Source organism: Pseudoliparis swirei, chromosome 18, assembly GCF_029220125.1.
Source record: "Pseudoliparis swirei isolate HS2019 ecotype Mariana Trench chromosome 18, NWPU_hadal_v1, whole genome shotgun sequence".
Taxonomy (NCBI): Eukaryota; Metazoa; Chordata; class Actinopteri; order Perciformes; family Liparidae; genus Pseudoliparis; species Pseudoliparis swirei.
The window spans coordinates 7050433-7074638 of record NC_079405.1 but is presented as its reverse complement, the minus strand read 5'-3'; the positions used below and the strand labels follow the sequence as shown (position 1 = coordinate 7074638).

The 24206-nt window shown below is 43.3% G+C and overlaps 2 protein-coding genes across 4 annotated transcripts in view; both read left to right on the top strand.

Annotated features, from left to right (window-relative positions):
• LOC130208346 (transcriptional enhancer factor TEF-5-like) overlaps window positions 1–12423 on the top strand; it is a 43084-nt gene extending 30661 nt beyond the window's left edge. For all 3 annotated transcript variants that reach the window (XM_056437412.1, XM_056437414.1, XM_056437413.1), the window contains 10 exons: window positions 115–126; window positions 2438–2563; window positions 2727–2767; window positions 3419–3475; window positions 3898–3962; window positions 4051–4187; window positions 4716–4889; window positions 8737–8880; window positions 9196–9348; window positions 10223–12423. In XM_056437412.1, coding sequence (XP_056293387.1) covers window positions 115–126; window positions 2438–2563; window positions 2727–2767; window positions 3419–3475; window positions 3898–3962; window positions 4051–4187; window positions 4716–4889; window positions 8737–8880; window positions 9196–9348; window positions 10223–10336 — 1023 coding nt within the window. In that variant the 3' untranslated portion in view covers window positions 10337–12423. The remainder of the gene's footprint in view (window positions 1–114; window positions 127–2437; window positions 2564–2726; window positions 2768–3418; window positions 3476–3897; window positions 3963–4050; window positions 4188–4715; window positions 4890–8736; window positions 8881–9195; window positions 9349–10222) is intronic.
• Window positions 12424–13444: 1021 nt separating this feature from the next.
• smpd2b (sphingomyelin phosphodiesterase 2b) lies at window positions 13445–22970 on the top strand. Its single transcript, XM_056438280.1, has 11 exons — window positions 13445–13651; window positions 15253–15367; window positions 15467–15563; window positions 15768–15844; window positions 16182–16275; window positions 17706–17795; window positions 17888–17970; window positions 18204–18336; window positions 19810–19914; window positions 20013–20190; window positions 21550–22970. Exons 2-11 carry the CDS (start codon window positions 15318–15320, stop codon window positions 21972–21974), a joined length of 1332 nt encoding a protein of 443 aa, XP_056294255.1. The 5' UTR covers window positions 13445–13651; window positions 15253–15317; the 3' UTR covers window positions 21975–22970.
• Window positions 22971–24206: the final 1236 nt, after the last annotated feature.

Genomic DNA, 24206 nt, shown 5'->3' with positions numbered 1-24206 from the left:
GTGCCTAGAATATAAAGACAACAGATTTACAGCAACCGTTTGACATTATTAATTCATCTCAACACGTCATTGAAAACTGCCCCGTACTAATGGTTTCTCTCTTTTCTGATTCAGGCGATGAATTTGGTAAGTGGATCTGAATTGTGCAATATGCTTCCCTGCTCCGCTTTGTTTGGCAGCACCGGTGCACTGTCCCCTTGCTGTGGCCCTCTGCTGGCATGGCGAGCCCGCCCCCTTACTGCCCTGTAATGAAGCAACGCTTTGGAAGCAGCCACGCTTTGATGCACATCCTGCCTGATGTAGCGTAATCCCCCTCGGCCTCTCGCGGAAAATCCCAAAGTCTTGCTTGCTTTTTTTTTTTTTTTCATTACGGTGTCGCTCTTTGATTCGGGGGGGGGTGTCATCTGTCCTGTAATTGTAAAAGCGGAATTGGATGGAATTGCATTATTTTAAAAGAAAAGAAAAAAAGAGGAGCAAGTGGATGAATTTAAATAGTTTTTGATTAAAATAAAAGCTTGAATGAAATGACTTCTCATGCACCATGGATAGGAATGTGTTGGCTTTGTTTATCTTTTGCTTTGTATTTCACCAACATTGTGCCGCTTCCGTCCGCGTAGCAGTAACTTGATGCGTAGACAACGAACGCTTTCCGATGCGGCGCCAATGCAAATCTGCATTTCCAACTATTGCCCTCTCTTCATTCTCTTTTTTTCCTGGAATATGTCTCGGTAGCTGAGCTTAAATACAGGCACGGCTTCTTCATCTTCTGCCCTTTGCTTCATTCTGCCAAGCTGCTCTTCCAAAAACACACTTTATTAAGCTTTAAGAATAATTAGAATAGGGTCTTTAACCCTCCTGTTATGTTGCGGGTCAAATTGACCCCTTTAAAAGTTTTAAAACCTATGAAAAATATTTCTAAGTACTTTTTTCTGTATAAAACTTATTCTGCTTACCTTATTTAGTGTAATCAACGTAAAAAATTAAATGAAATAAAAATATCATGTATTTGCAACCCCCCCTGCAGGTTTATATAACAGAGATGATGTTTCTTTCTTTGTAAATCTGGGACAGTCTTTCTTACTCCCTCCCACCAAGTTTCAACACACACACACTCACACACACACAAACACACACTCACACCAACAAACACACATATCAGCACACACACACCCCGTTCACAACCCCATATATATTTATATAAAGTTGTACACATTTCAAACTTCAAACAAAAGAACCAGGTGGTTGTTATGAGAACCATCTCTATCCTGCTGTGTGCCCATCACCCAACATGAGAAGCACACTTTACAAACTAAACAATGTTTCTCATCTTCTAACTTTCCCCCTAAATACACCTTTATTGGACATGGGACACTAAAGTAAGGGTTTCTTTCATGTCTCTCCTAATAAATATGTACTATAGTACTTCTAATAGACTGTCTAACTGGGAGAGACACACCCTGTTTCATCCCAATTTCAGACGCACACACACTCTCTTTCTAACGACCCCACCCGTCTGAGAAATACAGATATTCTGACAGGAACCTTTATTTTTGCCTGTGGGAAAACTCCACCCACACTTATCAGGGGAGGGGCCAAACATACAAAATGGTTGCTTAGAAGTCCTACAACATTACACTCTGCAGATACATACGACTGCAACAAGAGGATGACTTTGTGCTGGCCTTTGGTCATCTTTTATAACATAATTTATGCATTTTAACATTAGAAATAAACATAACTAAAATGTACTTTCAATACCAATCCTTTATGACTCATTTAGCTTGATTTTGAGTGGGCGGGTCATTATGACCCTGAACAGCACAGGTGTCTCATCTCTATTTATCTACATCACCCCATGAAAGAAAGAAAAAACGTGCAAAATGCAAATAAAATTTAGGAGAAAATACATGTTATGGTAGACTAATGTAATTTAGATTTAGATTTTTTTCAATGTACCTAAAAAATTGTTTGAACATGTATTTGTCATTAAAACGAGTGAGTTCTCCTGATTGAACTGTGATCTATGGAGGGGTGGATAACTCAATTACACTAAAAACTGATTTAATTGTTAGTAATGTTGTTGGTGATGAGGTACAAACTATAGTTTTTAGGATTTTTTTGTTTCTGACTACTTTTGGGTGATTCAACATTAACCGGGTCAAATTGACCCGGGAACATCACGGCTGTATGTAAGAAACGAACATAACAGGAGGGTTAACTGATTGTCAAGTTTATCGTAACTCTTAAAAACTCTCGAGATTATCAAACATATTAATTTCAGAATCTAGATGTTTCGGTTGTTAATCAAACGGATACACAAAGCTGCAGTGTAGCGTGGCAGTCCATACACAACCTTTAACTAACACGCCAGTCGATCGTGTCGAGGTGACAGCGCCATCTTGTGGCTGACTCGCTGCTCCTCTGTTTCCCTCCGTAGGATCAGGCGTCGAAGGACAAAGCCCTGCAGAACATGGCAGCGCTGTCGTCTGCACAGATCGTCTCACCGAGTATGATAAAGAATCACCTTCCACCACTGCCTCCTGCCCACTACCAACCACCCAGAGTTAGCCCACCACTCATTTTTTCTTTCTCACCCACATACAACACATTTCCTGTTTATATATTGTTTGGTCATCAAAAAAATTGCATCAGATTTCAGAAAACAAGCGAAAACAAAGAAATCCTACAAAAACACATCTAACAATGTTTTCTTTCTTTCTATCCAGTTCTGGCCTTCTCTGGCGGGACAGGCTGGACCCTCTCAGGAGTAAGTGACCCCCCCCCTGTGATGAACCCACGACATGTTCTGTGAAGGTGTATTTAGATATGTGACGAGAGAGATTGGTGCGAGAGAGTTTAGTTTAGTTTATTAACTGTATCCCCCGTTAGCTGACGCCTTTGCGGCCGCTAATCTTCCTGGAGTCCACAGAAAAGTCAACATGTGAGACATAAAACATGCAAAATATGACGTGAAACAAACATTCATATTAAATAAATAAATAAAGTTCAGTCGAGGACTAGGTCGTTTATTCTGCAGGACATCAGTCATTCATACAAAGAATAATCAGATGACTATAAAAGTCAAGGAGTTAATATCAAGTGGTTGATGCCCTGATATGTGCCTTTTAATTGTTTTTTAAATGACAAATTATTACCTGTATTAGATGCATGATGAGGTAGTGAATTCCAAGCATTAATTGCACGAAAAATAATGTTTGAGGAGGTTTGTTGTTGGGGTTGGAGGTGTATCAGTGACCTAAACTAGCGTTCCCTGTGTGATGGTTACATCTGTTACATGTATGTTGTAACTGATTGAAGAAATATTCAGGTGTAAAAAAGGAGTAAAGAGTGACTAAAGAGTGACTCACCAGGTGGGTATTGCAGGGCGTGTTTAATGGATCACGTTTTTGCACTCTAGGCTGATTCTAGATCTCAACCCAGGAAGGACTCCAGGGCTTGGCCGCACCAGCCATGCGTAAGTTCCCCCTAGCCGAGGTCCAGCTGTGGGCACGAAGCAGAACTAACTCTTCTTCTACAGCGTATTGTACGATATGTTCCCTGCATTGATTTTAAAAACCACCGCCGGGCAAATGAACTGCCATCAAAATTTGATTGAGTGCATAAATTCTCACGTGCACTGAAAAGGCAAAAAAGCTACTTTAAACATTTATATGGATTTCCTTGGAGTTCGATTCATTGATGCTGATCTGCATCTTTAAGAAGCATGGCAGCAGGTGGGCTTACGCCGAGCTGGTGCACAAGCACCTGCTTACGCTTTGACACTAACAGTTCTTTACAATATTGATCAGAAATACAAATATAGAAGGACTCGTGTGCACATGAACATCTGTGTGAAGTCGAGCTCGCCGTCTAACCGAACCATTCGTTGTCTTTCAGTCTCAAACCGTTTGCACAGTCCCCGTACCCGAGCCTGTCGGGTCCTATTCCGCAATCCATACCAAGTAAGTATCAAGTGAAAAGCCCCGTGAGAATGTTTCCAAATGGAAACCAGAAATTATTTTTCTAAATGCTTGTGTGTGGGTCATTCAGCTTATGAGCCCTTGGCCCCTCCTCCTCCTCCATCTGCTACTGCTGTGCCGGTGTGGCAGGACCGGACCATCGCCTCCTCTAAGCTGCGGATGCTGGAGTACTCGGCCTTCATGGAGGTCCAGAGAGACCCAGACAACGTGAGTGACGATGTCTAACAGGGCTTCCCTACGTTACGTAACGGCCTATCATTTCCTTTCAGAAAGTAACGGAGCTCATTTAAAAGCTGACATGTCCCGATCAAGTTTTCTTGCTCTTAATCCTGATGAGATATTTCTTTTTAAGGCAGATGCGATGAGCACCCAGGAGTCAGAAGCCAACGATACCATTTGCAACCAACCCGGGCACACATTAGATCATGCATGAAAAAAAATAATAATACAAAAACAGAAAAAGGAATTAGGAGGCTTTTACATGTGAATGCTGTTGTCTCACAGTCCATCAATGCATTGACAGCATCTCCTAACCTGTCTGGTGGGTCCTAATGTAGTAAAGCTATCGGGTACCTAACGTACAACAAACACTAACCATTGTTTGGGAGACAATGCGATACACTTTCCTCTTTCCCTTTTCTTAAAAGTAAGCAGGATTTCATACGAAGTTCTGCAGCTGATGTTCTTGAGGTTAACCCCGCCCTCCCTGGTCTCTTCTGATTCTGTCCACTGCAGTACAGCAAACACCTGTTTGTCCACATTGGACAGACCAACCCCTCGTACAGCGACCCGCTGCTCGAGGCCGTGGACATCCGGCAGATCTACGACAAGTTCCCAGAGAAGAAGGGCGGGCTCAAAGAGCTTTATGAGAAAGGCCCTCAGAACGCTTTCTTCCTCGTCAAATTCTGGGTGGGTTGTTATTTATCTATTACCACCTACCAGCAGTTATCATCATCGTTGTTATTGTGCATTTGTACATCACTTTGTCTGGTTTTTGCATCAAGGCAATAAAGGCACAACACTAAAAGCACAACACTCATGAAATGTTTATATATATGTGTGTGTATATGTATGTATATCTATATATATATGTACATAGACATGTATATATATATGTGTGCATATACATATATATGTATATATCCACATATATATATGTGTGTGTGTGTATATATTGTATATATACAAATATATATATATTATATATATGTGTGTATATACATATATATATATACATATGTGTGTATCTATATTTGTGTGTGTGTATATATGTATATATATAGACATTTAATTGTATTTAACTGACAAAATCGCGTTTATAAAAAATAATTACATCTTGTGTATGATCGGCATACAACATTTTTTGTAACCTACCATTGCAAATTGTTCTATAACCTTTAACTACACAGTTTGGCAGCAAAGTATGCAACTACTTCCATTCCTTATGACTCAGAGTTGGTTCTAAATTCTTAGCAAAACACAATATTTAATCTCGAGATTAAACGGACACGGAAAGAATTTCACAATAGATTGCTTCATAATGTACAGTTGTCTTTATTTTAGGAAAACCGTCTCTGCGCACGTTATGTTTTCACCCCCCTGAAAAAAAACCTAGTCGTTGCACAGAAACAAAACACCATGAAAGGCCTTAAAATGTGTTCTTGGGAGTCCCATCCGAGTGTGACATCATTCAAGATTCAAGAGATTCAAGATGTTTTATTTGTCACATACACACACAGGGTGTGCAGTGAAATGAAAGTGGCAATGCTCAGCAGGAATGTGCAAGGGCAACAAGTACACACTATTTACAAATAAAAAACAACACAATATTTACAGTAAGTGTGTGTGTGTGTGTGTGTGTGTGCCTAAGAGGGGCAGTTGTGTGGGTCTATGTGGGGGTCCTGGTGAGGTCGGAGTTCACAATCCTGATGGCCTGAGGAAAGAAACTCCGTCTCAGTCTCTCTGTTCTTGCAGCGTGACTACGGAGGCGCCTGCCTGACCGCAGCAGCTGAAACAGTCTGTTGTTGGGGTGGTGAGGATCCTTCATGATCCTGCCGGCTCTGGTTCTGCACCTCCTGGTGTACAAGTCCTGCAGGGTGGGAGTGTAGTTCCAATAGTGCGCTCAGCCGAACGCACTACTCTCTGCAGAGCCTTCCTGTCCTGAGCGGAGCAGTTGCCAAACCAGGCTGTGATGCTTCCTGTCAGGACGCTCTCTACAGCTCCAGAGTAGAAGGACTGAAGGATCCTCTGGGAAACTTTAAATTTCCTCAGCTGCCTGAGGTGGTAGAGGCGCTGCCTTGCCTTTCTCACCAGAGTGTCTGTGTTTGTTGACCATGTCAGATCCTCGGTGATGTGGACTCCCAGGTATTTATACCCGCTCACCCTCTCCACAGTAGTCCCGTTAATCCCCAGTGGTGAGTACGTCCTCTGTTGTTGTACCTCCTAAAGTCCACAATCAGCTCCTTAGTTTTGGTGACATTCATGATGAGGCTGTTGTCCTGGCACCAGAGTGACAGATCAGCAACTTCCTCCAGGTAGGCCTTCTCGTCGTTGTCGGAGATCAGGCCCACCACCACTGTGTCATCCGCAAACTTGATGATGGTGTTGAGCTGAACCTGGCCACACAGTCATGTGTGTACAGGGAGTACAGTAGGGGCTGAGGACGCAACCCTGGGGGGATCCTGTGTTCAGGGTGAGGGATTTGGAGGTGTGTCTGCCCACCCTGACCACCTGTGGCCTGGCGGTCAGGAAGTCCAGGATCCAAGCACACAGGGGTGTTCAGTCCCAGCTCAATCAGCTTGCCGCCAGTCTGGAGGGACTATGGTGTTGAAAGCTGAACTATAATCAATGAACAGCAGTCTCACATAGCCCCCTCTGGCTGTCCAGATGAGAGAGTGTGGTGTGCAGTACCTGGGAGACAGCATCATCCGTGGATCTGTTTGGGCGATAAGCAAACTGCAGCGGGTCCATGGAGGAAGGGAGGAAGGTGCAGATGTAGTCCTTTATCAGCCTCTCAGCATTTCATGACCACCGAGGTGAGGGCCACGGTCGGTAGTCATTCATACATGCTGGAGAAGCATTCTTGGGCACAGGGACAATAGTGGATCTCTTGAAGCAGGCGGGACCACGGACTCAGCCAGGAGAGGTTGAATATTGTGGTGAACACTGGAGCTAGCTGGTTAGCACAGGTCTTCAGTACTCGCCCAGATATGCCATCTGGACCTGCAGCTTTCCTGGTGTTCACCCTCAACAGAGCCCTCCTCACACTGTGCTCGGTCACAGAGAGTGTGTGTTCATCCCCAGCGGTAGAACTCACCTCGGCTACGCTAACGGTGTTGTTGTTAGTCGGCGAGCTAGCGCTGTTGTTGCTAGCCTCAAACCGTGCATAAAATGAGTTCAGGTCATCCGCTAGGGATGCGTCGGCACTCACCATTGCGCGGGGTCTGCTCTGGTAGTTTGTGATAGTCCGTAGCCCCTGCCATAGGCGCCTGGTGTCGCGCTGCTCCATCTGTGATTCCACTCTGTCTCGGTACCTCCTTTTGGCGTCCTTCACCGCCTCCTCAGTCCATAGACCGCTGCCTTGTACTCGTCCATGTTGCCGGATACAAGACCGGAGTTATAGGCAGCAGTGCGGGCGTTCACAGCTTCACGGATGGATCTATCAACCCACGGCTTTTGGTTAGGAAAGACCCTAACTTTTACCGTGGGGACGATGGTGTCCGTTAGCGTTGCTATGAGGCTCATTGCTACTTCCAAAACCGCTGGCGTCACTGGAACTGGATTGGATCATGTCCCAGTCGACGATACGAGCCTCCTGTAGCTCAGCCTCTGATTGGTCAGACCACCGCATTACGTTCCTCGTCACTACCGCTTCCCGCGATCCTTTGTTTATACTCCGAAGCAGAAAAATGGCGGCATGGTCTGATTTCCCTAACGGAGGAGAGAGACAGCCTTGTAGCCTCTCTTGAATGGCGTATAGCAGTGGTCCAACGTTCTTTCCTCTGGTAGCACACGTAATGTGCTGGTGAAAGTTCGCATGACTTTTTAGGTTAGCCCTATTAAAGTCCCCAGCCACCACCACAGCCGTCGGGATACTTGTTCTGATGCCGACATAACACATCATGTAGGTCCGATAGTGCTACGCCGGTGTCCGCTTGTGGTGGTATGTAGACGGCTGTGGTGATGACCGAGCTGAACTCCCGGGAAGGTAGAATGGGCGGCATGAGATCGTCAGATGTTCCAGGTTCGCGAGCAGGAGCGAGAAAGAGTCTTAATGTTCTTGGGGTCACACCACATGTTGTTTGTCATGAAGCAAACCCTCCACCCTTAGATTTACCAGACTCTTCCGTCTGTCTGCACGGAAAACAGAGAAGGACTCGGTTGGGCATATGACTCGATCCGCACCAGCGGGTCAGCCAAGTTTCCGCCAGACAAAGATGTTACAATCCCGCATGTCCCGTTGAATCTGATCCTTGCCTAAAATCATCCATCTTATTTTCCAGAGACTGTTAGCAAGAAGGATGCTGGGCAAAGGTGGACGGTGGGCTTGAACTCTCAGTCTGTTCTGCCCGCTTTATTTTCGAAACCGTCTCTGCGCACTGTTGTTGTTGTGGTTCGCCCGTGAAAAAAACCTGGATCGATGCACAGAAGTGGACAAAAACCATGCGGGCGTAAAGGCCTTAAAATGTGTTCTTGGGAGTCCCATCCGAGTGTGACATCATCGCCGCCAGTCTGACGAAGCGTTTCCCCTCCGCAGGCCGACCTGAATAGCAGCGGCATGCAGGACGGGCCCGGTTCTTTCTACGGCGTGAGCAGCCAGTACAGCAGCCTCGAGAACATAACCATCACGGTGTCGACCAAAGTCTGCTCGTTTGGCAAGCAGGTTGTCGAGAAGGTAGAGGTAAGAGCTCGCAGTCGGGACTGTTTAGTTTAGTTTAGTTTATCAACTGGATCCCCGTTGGCTGACGCCTTAGCGGCCGCTAATCTTCCCGGGGTCCGCAGAAAGGACAATATGTAATACATAAAACATGACGTGAAACAGTTAAAACATAGTACAAACAGAATAATAAAAAAGAAATAAAGTGCAGTCGAGGACTCTGTAGTCTCCTCTCAAACAGCTGGTATACGGCCTCTCATCTTCACTACTTGGCTCGTGTGTGTGTGTGTGTGTGTCTGTGTGTGTGTGTGTGTGTGTGTGTGTGTACGTGCGTTACAGACAGAATACGCCCGGCTGGAGGGAGGAAGGTGTGTTTACAGGATCCACCGCTCTCCGATGTGCGAGTACATGATCAACTTTATCCACAAACTCAAACACTTGCCGGAGAAATACATGATGAACAGTGTTCTTGAAAACTTCACCATCCTACAGGTAACACACACTCGGCTTCACGGGCTCGTTTAAAGAACAGTGTGATGTTTCTGGAAGTGGACGTGATGCACAAATACTGGACCACAGTTGGATAAGATACTGCTCTCGGGTCACTCACTTTTATTTATCAAATGAATTGAAAATTGAATAGAAAATATAGTCAAGACATTGACAAGGTTAGAAATAATGATTAATATTTGAAGTATTAATTTTGTTCTTCAAACTTCAAGCTCAAAGGAAGGCCAGTTGTATAGCTTATATCACCAGCATAACTGTTTTCAGCTGTGCTAACATAATTGCACAAGGGTTTTCTAATCAGACATTAGTCTTCTAAGGCGATGAGCAAACACAATGTACCATTAGAACACTGGAGTGATAGTTGATGGAAATGGGCCTCTATACACCTATGGAGATATTTCATTAGAAAGCAGACGTTTCCACCTAGAATAGTCATTTACCACATTAACAATGTATAGAGTGTATTTCTGATTAATGTTATCTTTATTGTTAAAACAGTGCTTTTCTTTGAAAAATATAGACATTTCTAAGTGACCCCAAACTTTTGAATGGTAGTGTATATATATATATATATATGGTAGTAGGGGGATCTGTTGCCTTCAGGCTATGCTAGCCGTTCCCAATGTTTTCAGTCTTTATGCTCAGCTATGCTAATCAGCCGCTGACATTAGCTTCACATTTAGAGCACAGATGTGAGAATGGTATCGATCTTCTCCTCTAACTTTCTGCACACACAAAACCCAAATAACAGCATATCCTTGAATGTCAAAATATTCCATTGACAAATTCATAAATTGAGAAGTGTTTTCACTGCAGCTTCGTGTTTCTCACTCGACATTTTCCCTCTGCCCCTCAGGTGGTGACGAACCGCGACACCCACGAGACCTTGCTCTGTATAGCGTTTGTTTTCGAGGTTTCCACGAGTGAACACGGAGCTCAGTATCACGTCTACAGACTTGTTAAAGACTAACGGCTCCTCCGTGGAATTTTTTTTGTGGAAAAGCCAGACTAAAGCGTCACACAATCTCTCTTCGACCAGCTCAACCATCCAGGAAAAAAACAACAACAACTACAACAAAAAACATTCAAACAATGCCCGACCGAGCTCACATGGACACATTTTCTGCTTTTAAAAAGTCTTGTTTGCGAGGAGAAAAATCTCAACGTGCCGACGCGCAAATCAATTTTTGAAGAATTATGGATTTTTCGAAACAACCAGCTATTTTCCATGTGTTTAAACATGCTTTAGATGAAGTGGGTCACTTTTTTTTGCCACGGTAATTGATGGAGCCTGAAAATGTTTTATTGAGGGAATGAGAATGTGTTGAAAAGACTCTTGTAGTAACGAGAGAACAGGACCATGGAAGGGGAAAACCAGAGCCAAGTGGTGTTGTTGCAGTAGGTTTGTTTGGAAAGCAAGTGCCGCCTCGTCTCCAAGATTATATCATTGCCTGCCACTTTGGATTGCGTTTTTCTTCTTCTTTTTTTTTTACTACCTCTTGTTTTTAAAACAGAAAATAGTCAGACAGGTGTATTTTATCCAAAAGATTGAAAAGAAACCTCTCGGATTAACATCTTTTGAGGCGTTTTTTAAAGTTTTATTTGGACACACAGAAATGGGATGGTATAACTAATTTTCATGTAGCCTGTTTTCTTCCCCGATAAAGATCATCCCACGTTTTACAGTCCACGTGTAGAGGGAGAAGGTCAATTGTGTTATTTAGATTCTGCTTTTATTTTTATTTTTTACATTTTATTACACAGTTCAAAAATCAGCTCTTACAAGCATCTATCTAGAACTGACTTTTGACACTAGGGATGCCTTGTAAAATGCGAGCCTGACATAAAGCCAGGGCTGTGCCATCCTCACTGTTAATTCTCTCTGTTTGAAGACGTGTGCTTGGTTGCACTTAAAAGATCAAGATGGGGAGACGAAAGCAACACCAGTGCTTATTTTCTGCCTTTAGTTATGTAGCCTAATTGAAAAAAAAATTGTTTCTGTACTGTGAGTCAGTGGATGCTAAAGGAATACGTGTTACATAGGAGAATTTTTTTGGAAGGCGGGGGACCTTTCTGTTCATATTTGTGTTCAAGTAACTCAGCACAGAGACCATGGTTTAAGTGGGAGGGGGGGGGGGGGGAGTTAATCGCTGTTTCTTTTGTTTAAAAAAGAGATTGTATGCTGTGAAGTCGGTTCATTTGCTTCACCCTTCTCCGTTGTAACGTGTGGAGAAGCTGCATTCGTTGATTAAAGTTCCGTTTTGATATTTAAGACTCTTTTGTTGTTGTTGTTTTTTACTGATATTAAACATAAACTAATTTTGAAATCAAACGAAATAATTGTCTTGAGAGCTATTGTCTCTGTGCTGTGGAGTATGACCATTGATTGTTATTTATAGGGTTGGAAGAGAAATAGCGGGAGGGCGAGGTGGGGTACTGGAGATGTATTGATCTTTTTCCACTGTGATGGAGATGTTAAAAGTATTGCAGGACTCGTATTAGAGACAGGAGATCTGTCCCCCCATGGATCCTGCTAGACAAGTGTCTACTCTGTGTGGTTCACTGGACAATTGTGTTATAAAAGTTCAAATTTAAGATATTGTGCGTTGGGATAATTGCACCTGGCTTTGAATGTCATATTTCACAAGCTAGATACAATAACACTCCTCCTCTAGCAGGTTTCTCAATTCATCTTTTATACAGACATGTTTTTGCCATTATCAAGATTCATGTTTCCTTTTGATTCTGTTGTCTTTTGACTTTCAGTGTTTGCCATATGCCTCACTGAAAATAATGTGTGATTGTGCTGATATTGAGAATTAATAACGAGATATCTAATGTATCATATTCTGAATGGTGTGGGCAGTTTTATGTTGTTGTTTTTTTTGGTTTAAGGTGGTTTACTGTTGTCCTTGTTACCATTGTGCATTGCAATTTTATACTTCAAAGTAGAGGTTGGACTATGTAATCAAACAAATGTATCTAACAATAAAAGACGCATGGTGCCTTTGGGGCCATTTTTCCCCAGAAAACGTATTAAACATGTTTGTAAATTTGTTTTGTCCACGATGGTTCTTTTTTTTGCGATATCTTTAGACCTATCGTAACTACATATTACGTTAGTATTGGCTTCCACAATTGGGCTTTTAGATCTCTCTCTTGCTTCTTTGTTTACCCACTTCACTGAATTAATTCAATTCAGTTTATTTGTATAGCCCATTTTCACAAATTACAAATTTGTCTCAGAGTGCTTTACAATCAAAGGTGCAGTGTAACATTTAATTCCCCCATGGTGTCCCAGGTGTAGTTGCGTTATGCTAAAGAATTTAGTGCATGTGCATTTACTCATGTAGTGTACTTGTGTGAAATGTTGAGATTTTTCTATTTACTTGAGCATTTCCCTTTTTTGTTACTTTCTACTTGTTTTATTTTACTCCATTATTTTCATCTGCCAAATATACTGTAATTACCGGTTTCTTTTTGGATTAAGATGTACAATTGCCAAAGATTAAACCTTTGGTTCCCAACCCCTTTGTCTTTTAACAAAAAGCACGAGTTCCCAAGGGGGGAAATAAATGCATTGATGCAGTATTGACAATTTAATAATGTATTTATAATAATATATTATATACAGGTGTTTCCTTCACATTGAGTATGTATATTTATTATACGTGACGTACATTTAGCTGATAATACCTCTGTCCTCAAACGGGGCGTTGAATTAAGGACTTTAACTTGCCTGTGCCAAGCATTTGAATAAAAGAACTTCACCTCCCAGAGGTAACTGCCGAACTCAAACCGGAAACGACTATCAGTAAAGCAAAAATAAAACCGGATGTTTGATGAAAGCCTCCTAATTAAAATGTTGCCTCAGAAATGATTGCTTATTTAAAATCGAATGTTACTAATATTCACAGTTACAATTCACTTCATGTAAAAGTGCTCTATCATTTACTCGGGGGAGTCATGACGGTGAGATACGGACGCATATAAAGTTCCGGTTTTATTTTGGAGGTAAAAACACAACCGGAAGTCATCCACAAATTTCTTTTTTTTTTATCCCAGCTGACTTTACGCTGGCAGGAAAAGCACAGAGCAATGGCAGTGGACGAACTCAAATGAGTTCGTGTTCCGGGATGCAATACAACCGATTTCGTTACACATTTCCAAGGATTAGTTACAGTAATAATTGTCCAGCTGGCGCTCCGAAGCTAAACTAACATTACCACACAGTAATCGGTCAAACGGTCCAGTTGACATCAGCTGACGTCACCAGGTTTGCAAGGTGAGTTTACTTAGCTAACGCTAGCTAATAAATGAATAAATAAACTATGTTGGTAACCAGTCAACAGCAGCCGGTGCCGTTCGCAGCTAACTAGGTTACACGTTACAGAGACTAACGTCAGTAAAACGGCTCCACGGCTAGAGTTGTTCAGCTGTTAACGTCATGGACTTTGGGGGTTACCTGTGGTAATTAACGGTTCCATATTACAGCTGGTTAAACGTCAACGTCACGTGATAACGAAGGCGATGCGGTTTCAGTAACGTATCCGCGAACTAAATACGCAATCCACGTGGTCTGCCAGCCAGAAGGGTATTCTACATTTGCAGTATTTTTGTGCTGATTTGACAACATTTGACCACCTTTTTGTAGATGGTGTCAGAAAAGCGTGACGACTTTATAGCTTAAAGTTCAGTGTCTGTGGCATTGGCGTTAACATGTCATATGGCTACGACATGTATTGTCTCAACACAGACATATGCACATATGCTTTAGACAACTTTTAGGTTCATGTTTAGCCTCATAAATGTAATTGTTTTTTTGATGTTGTGCTTTTTGTTGTCTTATTTGTTGTTGTTCTTCATCTGACACTGAAGCCCCTTGGTTTCCACTGCATTGCTGCTCCTCATTCTCTCCAGACTGCAAAGCCATGTCAGCACTGTGTTTGGGGCTGGTGTATTGTTTCAGCCCCACGAGAAGAGAGTGAATGCAATCGCCTCTTTACTTTGTCTCTTTTTTTGGGAACTAAAAACTTGACCTCTCCCTGCTGCCTGACATGGGGTCGGGTAACTCCTTTATTTAATAATTGGCTGTTTGCAATACCAGTTAATTTGTGTTGTGTTCTATTCACACTCTATTAATATCCAACAAATTATTCCAGAGGAACACATGAGATATGTTGAGTTTTTTTCCCCGAGTACAAATGTTGAAAATCTAATAATTTAACACCGAAACCGGGAACTATCGTCGGGCAGTAACCCGAAAGGTTTGCACTATCGATGCTTTCCATGCCAAATTGAATGTAATTTATTTTATTTGTCTTTTACCACACACTTTTATTATTACCTTCGCATTGAAAATGCGGAAGGTAATGTTTTGATCGCTGTGTATTTATTTATTTGTATGCGTGTTACTCGCATAACTCAAAAAGTATTAAGCCGAATCGCATGAAATTTGGTGGGATAATTGGTTATTATCCGGGGACCATTTGATTAGATTTTGGGATTGATTGGGTCAAAGGTCAAGGTCATGAAAAGGTCAAAATCTTCTTGTTACCATAGCACGGTCAGTTTTTATCCAAGTGGCATGCAACTAATACCAACATGTTCATAATTCAATGCCCAATCTTGTGATATGCGAAGGTATGCGCTCTACCGAGTGCCCGTTCTAGTTTATGATTGTGACTGTGTGCTTTCTCAATTTTATGAAGTTTTGGAATTTAATTCATACGTGTATTTACCCTCGGTCGGCAAGTTCCAGTGCTGAATTACTCCAATTCTATTACAATGCGTATGTGTATTGGAACGGTTTTGTGCACTAATGTGTGTTGGATTGGGTAACCAAAAAACTGACCGTATTAATACCAACAATCATTCCACGTGTAGGAGCTGTCCCAGTCATCTCACGCCACCTGACACTCCATCATCTACTGATCCTCTGATCTACCAGCATGGCTAACACAGACTCGCTCAATATCCGGGTCTTCTCTCTGAACTGCTGGTCAGTGGTCGTGGTTTGTTGTGATTATAAATGCACCGTTGTTGTTGTTGCTTTTTTGCTTCGCGTATGTAAAAACACCATTTTTGTTTATTTCTTCAGGGGGATCCGCTACGTGAGCAAACACACTCCTCAGCGCTATGCCATGATTGGAGATATGCTGTGCAAGGAAGAGCATGATGTTGTCTTACTGCAAGAGGTTGGTGGACGCCGTCTTTCAGAGATATCAAGTTGCAGAGTCGGCTGACTTTTTCAGCTCATGTGCTCCGTTAGTTTTCTTTTTTTTGTAACGAACACCAACCTCAAGTCATAAATCTTCTTGGAAACTCGCAGGAATAATATTATTTCTGCATAGATGACTGGTATTCTACTATTAAAGTGACATATCATTCTTTTTTTCCAGGTGTGGAGTGAGAAAGACTATCTCTTCTTGAAAAAGAAACTTGCCTGTAGTCATCCTCACTCTCATCACTTCAAAAGGTAATTTTTGTTTTATCGTTTGTGTGGCTCTACTTTAAGTAAAGCCTAAGCAGTCCTTAAAGGATTAACTTTTGTGTATTAGTTCTTTCTTGACCTCCATTACCAAAGCACATGACTGAGATTAAGGAAAGGCCCTAACTTTCTAATCCCCTCACAAAAAATGTAATCTCTCGCAGATACATTCTCACGTTGACTTCAGATAATACAGAATTAATTAAGAATAATGTAGATCTGAATGTAAACCAGGGATGGGTCTTATTTCTTTAGACGATAGCCGCGTACCACTGAAGCTAGTGTGTGTGTGCCACTTCTCTTCATGTCCTGTTTCTCTCGTCAGTGGAGTCATCGGCAGTGGACTGGCCATTTTCTCCAAACACAGAATCCATGAGACATTTCTATACCGCTACTCACTGAATGGTTATCCCTACATGGTGAGTCTACAATGTACATCACAAATATGACAGGATGATAGTGAACAATATAAACAAAACGGTTAAAAGAAAAGATGCATCTCATCTTTAACCACTATTGCACAACATGGTTACAGAGTGCTTCATAAAAGCCATAAAGCCAAGAGTTGCACAGTGCAATAACATATAAACGGCATGACAATAAAGATCTAAACAAAGGCAGTAAATGCACAGAATATAAACTATTTCAGACAAAAAGTGCATTTTGAATGCATCGACCTCTGCAAAGACCAATGACATGCAAATATGCAAGCGCAACCACTCTACGTCTAAATATTTCCAAAAATATTAACATGTCAAAATATGGTAGTGGCTAGCGGAAGTTTCGTAATCACAACTGTGCATTTATTATGCATTTCTCAATCAGAAATATCATAAACGCATTTGTAAAAACCAGAAAACACATCATGTGCACATATCCAAACATGAAATACTCGGACTGAAAAAAAAACATGAACGTAGCAGCTTGTTATCAAAAAATGTAGGTGAATTAGTTACTCAAGTCAGATCTAAAATGGGCATATTATAAACAAAAACATATCGCACAAACTACTATGATTTAGTAAATTGCTATTTACACTCGTATTCTCTCTATCTGCCCCTCCCTCTGGAACTCTCTCCCAAACTCATCCGAGACGGCACCGAATTTTCCATATTCAAATCAAAAATCTAAACCCACCTTTTCAGAACTGCTTTTAAAGTGTGATTGTGTGTTCTATGTGCTTATTGTTTTTATTGTAATATTTAGTTTTTTAGTAATTTTATTGTATAGCTTTACGGATGTTTTAAATATGGTATGTAAAGTGTCTTTGAGTACCTTGAAAAGCACTATATGAATCAAATGCATTATTATTATTATTGAAAAATAATTGTTTCACTTGAAATTTGATGGGTTGTCCCTTCAGCCAAGTTTAGTTGTCTTTATTTTAGGAAAACCGTCTCTGCGCACGTTATGTGAGAGAAGTTTGCCCTCAGGGATTTCTGCCAGAAATCTGCTTCTAGTTTCGGCCCCTCACCTCCTCGGCTAGGTGGAGGAAAGCATCATTTTTTAGGTCATAATAAACTCTTTCTTGCACAAAGCCCTGAAAGCACTCTTTTCCATTCAGCAAATAAGGCTGGTATTTTTTCAATAATATTGCTGAGAAACTGAAAACATCACCTCCCTGGCGGAGCTGCGTAATGTAGATCTAAGATAAAGAGTGAGCTCTCTAAGAGAAACCAATTAGGGAATCCCAGGCTGCATTTGGACTTCGTATTGTCGTACAGGTGATTATTACGACTGAAAACCACATTTAATTAAACATGTAGGCCATCGGACGTCATCCCCTTCAGTGAATATGGGATTATTTTGGCGTCATCAACCTCTCATAACGTGTTTTTCCAATTCTCAGGCGCAACACGGCGACTGGTTTGGAGGCAAAGCCGTCGGGATGGCGGTCTTAAAGTTCGGCAGCCTGACGGCAAACGTCTACGTGACTCACGTGAGCTTTCCCCAGCATCAGTTCTCAGCCCCGCCGACGTATCGTATTCAGTTATTGATACGTGTTCTGTTGACGCTGCGTATCGATTGCAGCTGCACGCAGAGTACTGCAGAGACAAGGACTCGTACCTCCCTCACCGCGTGGTTCAGGCCTGGGAGCTGCAGCAGTTCGTTCGGTTAGTCGCTCTTTTGTCTGTTGATTCTGCACAAAGAGTTCGGACCACTGTTTGTTCACTCTGGACGATGTTTTGCATATTTTTTATCATGTGAACTTTCCCCCTGTTGCTATTTGGGGGTTACTGAAGTGTTTATAACACGACAGAGCCTGACTGCATTCCTAAGAAGTGCACACTTTTAAAGTTATGATTCATCTTTGTGTCCTTTTTTGTGTGACTGTATTGTCTTCCAGCCACACCTCTGTTGGAGCCGACGTGGTGATTCTCGGTGGCGACCTCAACATGCACCCTCAGGACCTCGGCAACAGACTGCTGTTGTCTTACACTGGACTCCGAGACTCGTATTTAGAGGCTGCGAAATTTGACGTAGGTAGTAACGAGGGCTGCGCACTTGAACACAATTTTTCACATCACTTTTTTTATTTTATTGTCGTGCTGCAGAGACATCCTGACCCTCACGTTATATTCTACAGATTTCAGAGGACCTTTCCTCCGTAAAAGCGATCAATCTCTCTAATATTACAGTATATAGCAGTTGTAATATCAGTTCAAATAATTGCAATTACATACAGTATTACTTTCAAATGAATTCAGCCGTATTATTTACAACACGGGTAAATAGGGTGGGTTTTTTTTCCTGATAAAATACTTTAGTATCAATTAATAGAAAATGAAGTTTCACATTTTTGTATATGGATCTTATTTTTTGATTCTGGCCATCAATCGATTGGTTTTAATAGTAATTTAGTTTGGAAGTAACAACAGTCGTAGTCGGCTCTAAAACGGCATGCATGGCTTAAAAAGTCCCTAAATTAGGCCACATTTACACATAGCCGGGTATTTACAGAAACGAATATTTCTGCCCCTCCGTTTTCAAAAATAACGTCATACACACAAGGTTGTTTTCAAAAAAGTTTCTGTTTATATGAACCCGCATAAATACGCCCCCGGGCGCCATCATAACTATGCCAAACCTGTAGTCGGCAGTGTAACGAGAAGGATAAAGACATGCAAACCAATCAGAATTCTCAAAACCACCAACAACAACTACGAAAAACACGACCAACTTCCTTTTCCTTTCGAGAGTAAATATGGCGCGAGGTTCATTTGTATGGACAGACAGCGAAGTGGAGCTGCTGCTTCGAGTCGCCTTAGATTAATTTATAAGGCAAATAAAGCACTCGATAATGTGGATTGGGAATCATGCCAAACTAAATATAGGGATATGTTGGCATTGTTCTTAGAACAGTACCCGTCCGAGACCTCCGAGGAGTATCCTCATGTCAAGGAGGAAATAACTCGGGTGCACCTAAGCAAACTAACTGTAAACATAGGACGCTCACATGACGTGAAGCATTTTTAGTCGCATACTGTGACGTTTGACAACCTAAAACTCCGTTTGACTTAGTTCACACGCAAACACAAAAACGGAGTTTTGAGAAATCTCCACTTTGGCCGGAGTTTTTAGAAATGATCGTTTTCCGTGATAAAACCTCCGTTTTTGTGTAAATGAAAGGCCAAAACGCATGAAAATATATGCGTTTTCCCATCGTGTAAACGGGGTCTTAGACTTCTCTAAAATATGTGTGTATGTAAAAGTCAGGTGACCATCAGCCAAGACACGAACATGTTTTGGTCAGAAAGTAGTTCTGCAAAATGGTAACGCTGTGATGAGCCGTGTCATTGTGGCCGCATGCCTCAAGCATTCAGGTGGCAAGTTAGACGTCACCATAACTCACAGGATGAATGGTCAGGAGTTGGGTTGTAAATGTACTTTCTTTCACTGATTGTTTCTTTAACGTGTTTTCAGAAATGTTTTATTTTAATACCGTTCCCCAGGGATGTGAGAACGGCATGACTCTAGTAGCCGACAACCCTTTCATCTGTAAAAAGGAGCTCGCTCCCTTTGAGAAAGGAATTCGAATCGACTACATCCTGTTCAAGGTGGGTTGAAATGTGAATCCTAATCCCGCAATCGAGATGTTGGGAGTCGTCGGATTAAGTTGACCCTCGAAGCCTTTCCCTTTCTTCTAAATTCCCAGGGATCTTCCAAAACGGCCGTTTATTGTGATTTCATGTCGACCACCAAAGGCTCCGTCCCTGACCACCCGTTCCCGTACTCGGACCACGAGGCTCTGACTTCGGTTTTAAGACTGGAGACGCGAGCTGAGACCGAACGTGACGGGCCACGAACATCAAAGAATCCGGACTCTGCTGCGGGTACGTTAGCTCAGCGACGGTGGATTGATGTGAATAACTGCTCATCCAACACTTGAAAACATGTTGACCCCAACATATGCATCGCCCTATTTGGGAACCAATACGACGTCGGGGAAAAAAAGCAAAGTTACGAAGAGAGCAAGATCCCGAAGAAGCAAATCAGATGGGACTTTAATGTCAGTTACGGGTACCGGTAAGTCTCGTCTAGTCCTGCAGAATGTCTGGTACAGGCAGTCGGCAAGGTGACTGTTACGGCCTCTCTTGGGAGGCTGGGGGTACTCGGGCCGTAACATGCGTGTAGAAGAGAGGCAGCCTTGGAAAGGGTGGAGCAGAGGAGGCAAAGAATGAGTCAGCTGAAATACGTAAACGGCAATGAGGATTTGACGGCTTTAAGGATTAACAAATGTAAAACTAAAATGGAAGCAGAAAGGCGTCGGGGTCTCTAAGGCCAACCCAATAAACCTAAACCTCCACGCGAACTAGAACTTAAAGGTCACACTAAACTACCGTCGCAAAAGGAGAAACAAGTCTAGCCAGAAAACGGGAGAAAACAAAGACAACAAAAATGGCCTCCCCCAAAACGACACAAAAGGTGTCCGACACTCGGGAACCTTGTTCGACTGTCAGGGGGGCGTAACAATGACTGACAACTTCAATTTGTCATATTTCTTTTTTCTGAAAATATTTCATAGAATAATTGGGAATGAGGAATAAAAGATGAACAGAAATCAAAACGACATTTCTAACATATCACAAATGAAGACGATAACGTGACGGGTCTGCTTGCTTTGCGTAGTTTGGACCGATGGTTGTTTCTGCTGTAACGTGATGTTGTGTTCTGTTTAAATCTTTTGTTATTGACTTTGCAAACACATACAGGAATGAAGAGTCGCACCACCCCGAGGAAGTGTGTGTGTGTGTGTGTGTGTGTACAGCACATGACCGTCAGTTGTTTGGGGGTTGTGTCACTATATACAATGAACATTTGAATATAGTAGGAATTAAGACGTGGAAACATGGACACATAACTACATACAATAAAAATGTATTACAAAATTAGGAAGAAGGGATGATTTGTTATTCTTGCTTAAAGCTTGTCATATATGCCACGATGGATTCTATGCGAAAGGTTTTTCTAACCGTGGAAACAATACCACGTTTGTCCACAGGGGGCCGCCAAGATCAACACAAAATGAAAGTTCCTCGTGTTCGATTTTAAACCGTTAAAGTTTCATTAACAAGGAGCACATCGTATTTTGATGCTCTATTGTAATCCAGCGGAGCCTGAACGCCTCACGGAGCTGCCGACGTGGCGCTTCGCTGCCGAATTTCTTGTCCTCCTCCCTTTCACGTCTTCAGGCAAGGCGGCCGAGCTGGTGGACATCGTGACGGAGGCGCGCACCGAAGTCAAAGTGGGCTTGCACTGCGCCGAGAGGATGCGCTACACGGCGTCGCGCACCGGGGCGATGGGGCTGGCGCTGCTGATCCTGGAGCTGGCCATCGCCGCCGTGCCCTGGCTGGCCCTGGGGGCGGAGCAACCGTTCCCCCGCACCTCCTTCTACCTGCTGGCCGCGCTGTGCTTCGCCATCCTGGCCGCCACCGCCCTGCTGTACGTCTTCTACACCATGGAGCTGAAGTCTCTCCAGGGCGCCGAGGACCAGATGAGGCTGGCTGTCGGGAGTCTGCAGGAGAAGCTGCGGGGCTTCCCGCTGGCGCAGCCCCACGACGCCCACCTGAGGCCCCCCGGGGGTCAGGGGCCCGGCGTCTTTAAGCCCGAGGAGTAGAACGGGAGCCGAGCGGCTCAACGGGGGGGGGAGGGGGAGCTTCAAGATGGATGTTTGAGGAGGTTTTATCTTGTGACTGTGTGATGTCCTGCAGAATTAGTTTCCAAGGAAGGTTCCTGAAAGTCGTGCGGGACCATACGCGCTGATGCTTTTTTTTCTACTTTTTTTATATACTCGTGTTCAGCCTTTTACGCCCTCAATGCACCGCTCCCGAACACGTCTGTGCTACTGCTGTCCCTAAAGGTCGTTGAGGTCACCGCTTGTGTTTCTTCAGCCTTCGGTCAGACCTGCATTCCACCCGCCGGTAGTTTCAGCGGGACCAGTTGTTTCACTTTTCTTTTTTGTTCTTCTCCATGCTTCCCTTTCGTGATTCCGACAGAATTGTCGGGGGTCCAAGCTGTTTGCCGTGTTACCGTGTTTCCTTTTTCTAGACTCTCCGTGTGGTCTCCACAGCACTGAAGAAACACTCCGAATGTTGAAGTATTACATATTTATCAGTACTATTTTATTTTCTCTCGAGGATCGTGGAGAGCTTCCAGTGGCACTTTAAAAAAAACAAGATCCTCTGCACCAGTTCAGACTTTTCAGTGTCGTATTGAAGGGAAAAGGAACAAACTCGGTCCTGCACTGCAAAGTATCTTTATGTATCGTCGTGTTTTCACGTGACCATGTTTGTGCTGTAGAAAACGTGCAGTGGGAAGCGTGCAGCGCACTCCGTCGGCTAACTCGATGAGCCAGTTCTTTTCATGTAGGATGGGCGATTACTTAATGCTTTTTTAAATGGCTGTAAAACAGTATTATGACTCATTGAAAGCCTGACTGAAACAACGACTGAGCATTTTAAAACTTTATTTTTTCACCACGATGTTGGAAAGGCACTCGTTAGTTCTTAATTTAGTAACGGATGTATAACTTAAAAAAATACTTGATGTTCATTCCAATAAAAAGTTGTGATGGGCATGATTATGAAGGCAATAATAAAGACTTTATACTTGAGTGTGTGTGAAAAAAATGACATTTATTTTTTCCCATGTCGGTTTCAAATCAAACCAGAATGCCAAATAGTCAATTTCATACCTGCAAACTTGTCACCATTTGGTGAAATTAACCGTTTTGAAATCAAAATAGGTCATCCACGTGAATCGTGTCGATCCGAAGGGTTTTTCTTTTGGGCTAGGGGGGGGTCAACTGGCCGGCCGGCGTTTCTAAGATTGGAGTGAGACACGGAGAAAATGTGAAGTGGTGCTCTTCGCAATAAAACGCAAGTTACGTATGTAACTATGGTTCTATGAATCCTGGATGACCACTGGATTTCTTCCGTCTCGAGCATACGCAGGTCGAGTCTTAATGACAACAAAGTCACATGTGACCTCGGATGACACGCCCACTGGGTATAAGTTCCGGTGTCATCCCGAGATCAGTCCTACGGAGTCTTCTCGCGAACTCACGAGATTCCGAGAACCATAGTTACATACGTAACTTGCGTTCTATTTCATCCTTCCTGACCGCCAGAGGCGGTGCTTAGCACTGGATGACTTGAACCAACAGAGTCACGAGGAAACCCAGGGAGCCTACCGTGTATGGATCAGGCAGAGGACTGGACGAAGAACCACCCCCAGTGGGTGAGGGGTGGCAACGTTCACCCTGTAGAACCTGGTGAATGTGCTTGGTGACGCCCAGGAGGCTGCGGCACATATATTCTCCACTGGGACCCCTCTCAGGGTTGCCCATGATGTGGAAACACTCCTGGTAGAATGGCCCCTTGTGCCGCATGGCAGGGCACGGCCCCTCGCTCTATGCACAGGCAATGGCCTCCACAATCCAGTGCTTTGAAAGGGCCAGACCCCTCCTAGGCCCGCCATAGCAGATGAAGAGCTGCTCCGATTGTCGTATGCCTGTGGTAGCTTCGACATAGGCTCTGAGGGCCCGTACTGGGCACAGGAGCTTTGACCGCTCCTCTCCCGATGGGGGGTCGAACTGTGCCAGCCGGACAGGCTGGTTGACATATGAGCGTGTCAGCACTTTAGGGAGAAACGCTGCGTTGGGCCATAGTGTGACCATCCGAGTTCCACCTGAGACATCACGGAGCAACGAAACAGAGTTTCTATATAGCAGTGATTTCCAGCAGAGCAGTACCGTGATGTGACGCCCTCAGGAGGAGTGGGGGGGGTGGTCCCCTCATCCCAGACGTGGTTGACACTCCGCCTGGATTGTGGCGTTTCGGTGAGTCAC

Excerpts from the sequence above, each read along its gene's own strand:
- smpd2b (XM_056438280.1), top strand. The coding sequence starts at position 15,318 with ATGGCTAACACAGACTCGCTCAATATCCGGGTCTTCTCTCTGAACTGC. Across the intron at positions 17,971-18,203 it reads GAGCTGCAGCAGTTCGTTCG|CCACACCTCTGTTGGAGCCG; the intron begins GTTAGTCGCTCT and ends ATTGTCTTCCAG. Across the intron at positions 20,191-21,549 it reads GAATCCGGACTCTGCTGCGG|GCAAGGCGGCCGAGCTGGTG; the intron begins GTACGTTAGCTC and ends TCACGTCTTCAG.